This window comes from Limulus polyphemus, unplaced genomic scaffold (genome assembly GCF_000517525.1).
Source record: "Limulus polyphemus unplaced genomic scaffold, Limulus_polyphemus-2.1.2 Scaffold819, whole genome shotgun sequence".
In the NCBI taxonomy this organism is placed as follows: Eukaryota; Metazoa; Arthropoda; class Merostomata; order Xiphosura; family Limulidae; genus Limulus; species Limulus polyphemus.
In genome coordinates this window covers 260,069-269,486 of record NW_013666429.1, presented here as the reverse complement: position 1 = coordinate 269,486, position 9,418 = coordinate 260,069, and the positions used below count along the sequence as shown (strand labels likewise).

The following is a 9,418-nucleotide window of genomic DNA, read 5'->3' as shown; positions in this document are numbered from 1 at the left end:
TAGTTCGTTACTTCGTAATTACTAATTACTTACTATTTACCTTTCTACTATGTGTGTGTGTGTGTGTGTGTGTGTGTGTGTGTGTGTGTGTGTATATATATATATATATATTAGGCCTGTTTTCATCATTCATAATTTCTTATCCACACACATTTACCCACAGCTAACAAAAAATTCAACTTAATTTTAAAAAGGGGCACTCAGTAGTGTATATACCTTCGCCACACGGCATTAATCATATTCAGTTCTAAAAAAATACGAACATGTGTCTGTACATCTGTTGTTATTAACGGATGTGGACCATATTTGGCAGGAAGTTGAAGAATAATATTTTACATATGTCCACCAAGTTTTATCAAAATCCAATCATTTTTGGCTGAGTTACAGAGCAAAAATAGTGTGAAAAATTGGTCCCCATGTTAACAAATAGGGATTTTTTTGAATTTTTGTGACTTTTGCTGTGACTATGACTTTAACAATCCAAAAACTAATCATTTCTAGGTTGGGACATATTCCAAATGTATACCAACTTTTGTCCAAATCCATTCAGCCATTTGAGAAATCTTGATGACACACACACAGGGGTGAAAACATAACTTCCATCACCTTCAGTGACAGACGTAAAAAAAAGTATATTACTGTGGCCATTGCTTTCTTACATTGGTTCAACAGTCTTTTATAGTGCTATATAAAATGGAATACACAGAAACTATAAACCAACAACATATAAAACAAAGGCACTTTCTTTGTCTAATAAATAATTATCTTGTTTTCTAACTAAGGAAATTCAGCAAATTATTAATGCTTAAAATATCAAATCATAACAAATTTCTATATAATAGAAAATGAATTGATTCATCAAATGTTTGTGATTAATGACAGAATTCTGAACTTTTTAAACCTAGTTCCTATTCAGAAGTTTCAAATTGCCCCAAAATACAGAGAGTTGAGGTACATTATATTAAAACATTTTTGAATACACAAATCAGCAAGTCAAATAACAATCACCGCAGATATAATATCACAAGGGAATGATATGTATCAGAATTACATTTTTTATATTGTTTGGCATTTCATAAAGTGTGATGCCATTGAAAATTGACTGTTTTTTGGAAGGATATGTTACAGCTCTTTCTAATACAAGATATTCATACACTCAGATCATAAAGATGTGTTAATATTAGAAACTTAGAACTTACAAAATGGGGAATATCTTTTGTATTTAATGGTTTTTGAAGACAAAGGCATATAGATCAACTTTGGACACCAAGGCCATCCAGAAAGAGATCTGCAACAGGTCATTTTCTAGCCATGGGAAACGAAGTGTGGTGTCTTGTAACAGATGAGAATCCATTAATGCAAAGGTTGATGGTAAAATCCATCCAGATATCCCAGAAAACAGAATGCAACATAATGAAGAAAGATCTCAATCTGGAAAAGTGACACAAGTTGCTTCCATGACAAATCCATTCAATTGCTGGGGACTGAAATAGGTATTAATGCTATTCTATACAAAGACATATTGGCCAAATGGGCATACACCTATGGATTTCTGTGTGATTAGACTGTTGAAACATGCATTGGGAAATTGTCATCGTCCTACATTAGATAATGGAATGCAGCAGGGAAAAGGGGTGTTCTTTGGACATGACAGCCCTGTGATGCAGCTTTTTGCAATGGAAACTACACTACAGAGCTATAGTGAAGATTCACAATAACTAGAAAGAGCATGACCAGAAAAAATATATACATGTATGTATACATAAGGTAAAAGTGTGGAATGTTATAGTTTAAGTGTTTACATAAAATGATTATGGAAAAACTAGACCATATAACATAACCAACCTTTTCAATTAAAGATAAAACAATAGCAAGCTATATGTATAATCATCAACAAGTTAAAGTTATGTCTAATATATTTCAGTGTTTGATTAGAAGCAATCTACTTCTAAGCTGTAACTTATTTATGGTTTTAGCATAAACAGAAAAATATGATACAGTTTTTGTTTCCAGGTTTGTCAAAACCCATCACAATAAAACGTAATTCTGTTCCTAAAAGGTGTATTACAAGAATTATAATAAAACTTTAAAATCTTTACACTTCATTAATCACTCATAATAATTATTAGTTTAAACTTAGTCCATAAGATCACCGTTTTTTTTTTTACTTAAATCACTATTACAACATTTAGGTTCAAGCATTCACTACAAGTTGCAACACAAGGTTTTCTCAAAAACAAGCACTACTTTAAGTTAAAAACCACAAAAGTTCATTACATAATTAAAATCTGCAAAATATGGCTTGTAAGTTATGACATTCAGTTTTGAGTTCCAACTAACTGGATTTACTATAAAAGTATAATTTACAAATATATATATATCAAATAGTACTATAACAAGTTACTCTGCTCATATCTGAGTGTGAAAAATACAAGTTTCAAGAAAGATCTAAATAAATTCATCCTTCATTGGAAATTAACTTAAGTTAATTATTTAGTTGATATCACAAAAAATAATATCTATAAGTCTAGTTAGCACCAAAATGAAGCCAGATCATGTTTGTACATTACAATGTTAAGCTGTACCCAAATTACCTACCACCTTCCAGTGTGAGATGTGTAAAGCTGGTTGTAAAAAGAAAACAAGTGAGAAATGATATATATTTTTCATACAATCAGCATTAGATAAAAAAAAAGAACTTCTAAATAGTAAGATTTTTTTTCACTAGTGATAGTTGGGTCGCTAAAGATCCAGAGTTGTGTGAAAGTGCACAGTCTTTAATATCAAGTCTGTGTAAGGTGTATGGAATTTTGTACTGATACTTTTCTTTACACTGTGCTGGAAAATATCTGCTGAGAATAATACAAAACTATTTTACACAAAAACATTTGCAAAGCTCCTAGGCAACTTCTGTGTTACAATAGTTTTATTTTGAAGAGCAGAATGACTGAGTTTGTATACAAGGAAATGTACTAATTATAATTTCTTGTTTTTATTTATAGTTAAAACAAATATCTTTGTGATTTCACTGCAACTCCACCCCTGACTACAGGCCTAATACATTAGCTGAAAAAAAAAAAATACGATTCACAAACATCACTGACTGTTAAATTTTTAAAAACTAAACATTCTGTAAGTTCATTACGAAAGTTTACCCATATCTCGGGTCTATCAAAGGAACAAAAGTTGTGTGTGTGTGTGTTAAGTTAAAATATAGGGTGTCCAAAAATTATTAAACTACTTTTTCAACTTTAAAAAAATATGTAAGAACCACACCAGATAAAGAGTTGTCGTTTGTGGGAGATTGCCTTATGAAGTTTTTCCCACTAGTTTAGAGGAGGGTATGTAAAGGACATTATAAGATAAAGGTACCAAACACATCAACAATGCAAGCATTAATAACCAACATAACTGTGACTATTACTCCAGAGATGCTTGCACCTACATGTGTGAAAATAAAAGATCAATTCCAGCCTGGACATCCTTCAAGCCACAAACAAGGGTCAATGTAGAGATGTACTAATGACACTACTGGCCAAGGGCAAACCTGATGTGTTAATCTCTATTATACTGAAACTACAAATGTATATCTTATAGAGCTCTCATTTTATTCAATTAATAAAGTAGTTCAATAATTTAGGGATACTCTGTACTTTGACATTACATGTAGTTTCTTAATAATGAAACCAGAGGATCATATTCTAGTTAATACTAATATTTGTTTCATAAGTTGAGTATTTAACCAATACTATTCTTATGAGCAAAGAAAGTACAACACCTACAATATATGAATTCACTGTACAACTTAGAATGTATCAAAACCATAATATCTCTGCATAATCTACCAAATACATTGTTTCAGCCAAAATAAAAGCACTCTTCCCCCATTTTTAGAAAATGATTGTAATTTTATCCACACTACATCACACGAATTTTGCATGAAAACATGTTATTACTAAGTAGTTTCGAGGATACTTTTGGAATCAGGTAATCCTCATATGAAGTATCCCAACACCAAATATCTCAGATGTGTACATTTAATAAAAATGGCACGTTTTTACAATGAATAGGCTTTAATCCAAAATTGATCAATCTATATTAAATTATTCTTGGATACTGAATAGAAATCATCATAGTAATGAATTGTTAGTTTTTAATTCAGTAAACTACTAAACAATACAATAATACAGGAACCATGGTAGCAATAGAGGTGTCTGTCATTCAGTATAATAAAATACAAACTGTGTAATCAAAGTCTTCATGACAAACTAAATTACTAAAGCAGAAACTGATGAGATTCTTTAGTGGAAAGAAAACGTATAAATTCCATCTAATGAATACTTATAATAGCTGTTTACCAAGTAACCATATTTACATGCTTTATTGTATTTTTGTTGATGTAACAGGAAGTCTTATCTTAGTTCCTTTAACAAATATCACCAAAACTATATCTGTATAGGAAGTAATTTTTACAACATTGAGGAACCAAAGATTGAAATGCATCATGGAATTTCAACAAAGGTTTGTGTATGATACAGTTTTTGTACTTCCCACTTCCTGATAAACACTGAAGCTCTTACTTAAATAGTAAGCTATACATCTACCTGCCTAATTAAAAGTGAAATATCAAATTTTATGTGGTTTTTAATAACATTTGAAACGATGGTTTCATACTAGTAGCTTTAACTGCTACACATCATGTGTGCACACTTAAAGAAATACCTCCTGAGGAGTATAAACGGCGTTCTTAATCATCACTATAAGGATGTCATAGCCGGGGGCCTTGCATATGCTTTAGGGATAAAACCATACTTTCTTGTCTTGGGAGCATAAGCCCATAACCAACCGTCCACTGTCTGGTTATTCAAGTCTGCATACACCCAGTCTCCCCTTCGTACACTGAGGTCATCAGGAGCCTGTGCCTTATAATCATACAACATAACAAGCTCGCTGCCATGACACCGGAGGTCTTCAGGAGCTCCAGGAGGTGGATGGTGGTTATTATTTAAAGACTGGGTAGGATGTGTCTGATCTGCAGGGTTCACAACTTGTTGTCCTACGTGCTCTATTCAAACACAAGTTGATATTTTTAATCAAAAGTTACACATTATTTTCCAATTAATAACTTTATTCATTATATTATTATAGTTCAACAATAACCATTTTGTAACAGTTCAAATCAGTTATTCTGATATATTAGTTATAAACAGTTGTATACTTTTGAGGTTCAGATGAGTTATCCATTCAACAGACAATTTACAGCCATGAGACCATATATTTCCTGTCTAGATCATCTTCAATATTAAGGATCTAGAAAAATGGTATTCTCTTGACACCACTATCTTGTTTCATCATAACATACAAAATATAAACGAATATGATTACAAAAAACTCATTAAAATAATTAATAGAATCCTAAATGTACCTACAATCTATACGTTTGTATAAAAGTAAAATAAGAATTTTTTATACGGGAATAGGAATCATATATATACAAATTGAAAATGCATATAAACTCAACTTGGAGAGGTTTATTATTGATAATATGAAGAGTGTATTTTTAGCACCGTACCTTGAATTGCATCAGCAGGATAAACAAAAGCACTTGGCACAAATCCTTCCTGACCATCAGAACGAACTATCCAAAACCAATCTGGATCTTCACGATTCATAACTGTCACAAGCTCACCCCGTTCAACACTTACATCATTTTCATCTCTAGCTATGAATGTATATAACACAATGAACCTTCCTGCAGGGTCCTTGAAAAACGGATGGACATTGGGCAAAGACACTTGAGATGATGACTGTGAATTCTGCAGTCCGAGGCTGCTTACACCTTTTTTTACTTGATGTGCACCACCAAAACTCTCTGCATCAGAATGCTGTCCACCACTGTCACCTGAAAGAGTCCCCCTCGAAGATGTTTGGTCAAGTTCGTGTTCAGTTTCATTCCTTGGAAGTTTCTTATGTTTGACATTTAGAGCTAAATCAGCTGGTTGTGTACCATATGGAGCACAGTAAGAATGGGGAATAAAGCCTTCCTGGCTGTTCTCAGCTATTACATACACCCAGTCATTTTCTTGGTAAAGTACATTTACAACCTGACCTCTTCTGACTTCTAATTCATCATCAACACAAGGAGTAAAGTCATGAAGTACAACCACCTTGGAGTCTGGAGACAAGCCATTTTCTTTTTCTATTCCAACTCGGACTAAAGTTTCAATGCTAGCACTTCCAGTGATACGACCAATACTGGGTGTTCTAGATGAAAGCTTGTCTCCTTCTACATGAGACAAAAACAAAAGCATTTTCTTCTAATCTTATAAGTTGAGTTTTAGAAATGAACTGTTTGTATTGCATTACAGTTTGGATGAAAACCATATGAAAGCCCATTTAAAAACTGAAAAAAGAATTGTTTAAGTATACAAATAATTCTGTTTGCTTGTTTAACATTCCACTGAATGTTTTTGAAAAATATTACATTAATAAACATGTTAATTGCTCAATGTTCAGTTTTCTCTCTCTACCACTGATCTAGGAAAAAAATCAGGGACAAGTTCTTATTAAAGTTAAAAATGTCTATATAAAAATTTATTCTTGAAATGTAATTAGAAATATAAAAAAAACAGAATGTTAGAAAGCTGAACACGTTTAGCTATGAACAAGTTCAGGTATTTTAAGGTTAGTTACTTTGTCACAAATCCAAAGTTAAAACAGTTAAGATAAAAGTGTTCATCTGACAATATAAAGCCATGTTCAGATAACAGTGTTTTATGTCACAAATTTCCAGGAGAGGTCACAAAGACTAGTGAGCAGATAACATAAATGTAGTTTTATACTAACTGGACTCACTTGTAATATTTGGTTTTATATAATACAAAAAACATCTTAAAGAAATACTAAAAACACAAATACTAGATAACTGATGAAAATGCAAACATTGATATGTCTAGGGAGGATACACAAAGCTGTAGGCATATTGTTGTTAGTAAAGTATTGAAGCTTGTTGTCAAAACTTATTTAAAAGAATATTTTTTGGAAAGCTGGTATTTATTTACTGATTTTAGGCAGAAAACAGTTTTCTTGCCTTACCATTTAGTTGAAGATTTATTGTAAGACCCCTGCAGTTTTGGATGTGTGAATCCTAGTTAATGTTGTTTACCTTGATTTTTAGAAAGCCTTTGATATGGTGCCTCATGAGAGAGTAATTGATTAGTTGAGGGAAATGATGGAAAAGTTAAGAAGTGGACAGAGAGCAACAAGTGTTGAAAGTGTGCCAAGTGGGGTCCATTATGGGTCTATTTTGGGACTTTTGTTGTTCATTATCTGTGATCATGATTTGGATAGCTTCTTGGAGAGTAATTTATTGATTAACCTAAATTGCCAAGAATAGCTGATTTTGTTAATATAATGCTCTCAATAAACCTTGAGAACCTTAATGAAGAAGGCAGAATGTGGAAGACAAGTTTTAACACAAAAAAGTATAAGTTTTTCACTAAAGGTGTGAAAATAATGTAATTGTTGACAAAATCCTAAAGTCTTTGCTGAGTGCTTAGCTTTGATGAAAAAAAAGCAAAGCTACAGTAAAAGGTACATAGTTTTGGATTTATAAAGAAATCAGTCTGATTAAGGCTCTAACAAGTCAGAGTGCAATATGATGTTTGTGTAAAGATTAAAAACACTTATCCATTGTATAGCTTGCAGATTGTACTTGCATAACCTCTACAACTTCATAAATCCATATCTAAAATTTTTCAGTATCCCTATATACTGTATCTGGTATTTTCTGTACTTTAACATAAACTGTTGTAAAATAAGAAGATAGGATAACAAAGGTAACTGACATAAAATTCATAATAACATGTTGAATGCCACTCTGTACAAAATTGTGACATGCACACTTTGACCCCCACTGTGCATATAGGGTTAACTAATAAGTTGCATGTTATCAAGTAATCACAAAAAAATATAAATGTTGGAGGTATCCCACACTTTACAAAATTCAAAAACAGCTAAAATGGGATTTGTCTTACTTTTAAGAGTTAAAATATATGCATTTTTGGATGAAACAAAAAACTGAAAATAATATATTATGAACAAAAAAAGTATGGTTTATTTTAAAGGTCAATTAAAACACTAAGAATTTTTCCTTAACAAAATAATTTAATAACCTCATTAAAAAACAAGGCATCAAAATTGTTATATATGTGCATGATAAAACTCATGTCTGTGTTGATACTGGCATGAGATAAAGTCCAGACAGAGCCCTGGTGGAGAAAAGCCCCTGGAAGGTCCAGCTTTTTATGGCATAAAGGCCCTTCATGAAGCTTGAACGCTAAAACTTTTTTTGTTTAAAAAAAATCGGTAAAATTTTACTGTTTTCTCTCTCAAATTTCTGTCCACATTTTGATATTATTATCAAATACACACTTCATCATATGGCACATCAGCCATGCATACCTCACTGAACCAGACGATTAATGACTCAGCATCTTTCCTCAACAATTTCAGATTAAACTGGCAAATTTAACACTGTCTTGAATCCAAGAAGTCGTGTAAATTCATAAAGGCTTATAACTGATCAGCTCATGATTAGTCCTGTCAACAAATCAAAATCATCCTTGCATACAGTGGCGAAGCAAAGGTTATTAGCACCCGGTGGCAAAGACACTTTTGGCACCCTATCTCTAAAATGTTTCAATTATTTGTTTTGTGACTCATTACCCACTTAATGACAATAACATAAAGAATTAATTACCACCTTACACAGGCCTAAAATAAAGTCACAATATAACATCTCACGATATCACAACTGTAAACCTGGAACTAATGAAGTATAGCCTACTAGGTGTACTTACATAATTTTTAAACCATTTTGATATTTATGTCATCCAGTATTGTTCAAAGTCACACAGCTAGAGTAGCCCCCCAGTGGCACAGTGGTATGTCTGTGGACTTACAACTCTAGAATCCGGGTTTCGATACCCGTGGTGGGCAGAGCACAGATAGCCCATTGTGTAGCTTTGTGCTTAATTACAAACAAACAAAAGCTAGAGTAATATTTCAAGCATTCAGAATAAATTTCTGTTATATCACTAGTTTTGAAACTTATGTTTTATATGAGAAGCCAGTCACTTGTGGTGTAAATGGATTATAAAATAGATTGATAAAATACTACTTAAGTTTACAAATAACAAATTTTATTAGTTTACAAAACTGTACATATACTTAACTAGATCTTGTACAGGTAGCATTCTAGTATTCATTGTTACATTATATGAACCTTTCATGCTTTTGCTGCTGCAAATGCATCAATTAAGCTATCAAAATTTAAGGTATTAAGAACGTCTTTTTCAATATTTAATATTGCCAAGTTACTAAGTCATTCTTGAGTCATTGAGGTTCTCAAGTATGT

At 32.1% G+C, this 9,418-nt stretch overlaps 1 protein-coding gene across 3 annotated transcripts in view; it reads right to left on the bottom strand.

Annotated features, from left to right (window-relative positions):
* Nucleotides 1-60: 60 nt before the first annotated feature.
* Nucleotides 61-9,418, bottom strand: part of LOC106460709 (SH3 domain-containing protein Dlish-like) — a 17,706-nt gene continuing 8,348 nt past the window's right edge. For all 3 annotated transcript variants that reach the window (XM_022387489.1, XM_022387490.1, XM_022387491.1), the window contains exons 3-4: nt 5,573-6,286; nt 61-5,065 (exon numbers count right to left, since the gene is read on the bottom strand). In XM_022387489.1, coding sequence (XP_022243197.1) covers nt 4,758-5,065; nt 5,573-6,286 — 1,022 coding nt within the window. In that variant the 3' untranslated portion in view covers nt 61-4,757. The remainder of the gene's footprint in view (nt 5,066-5,572; nt 6,287-9,418) is intronic.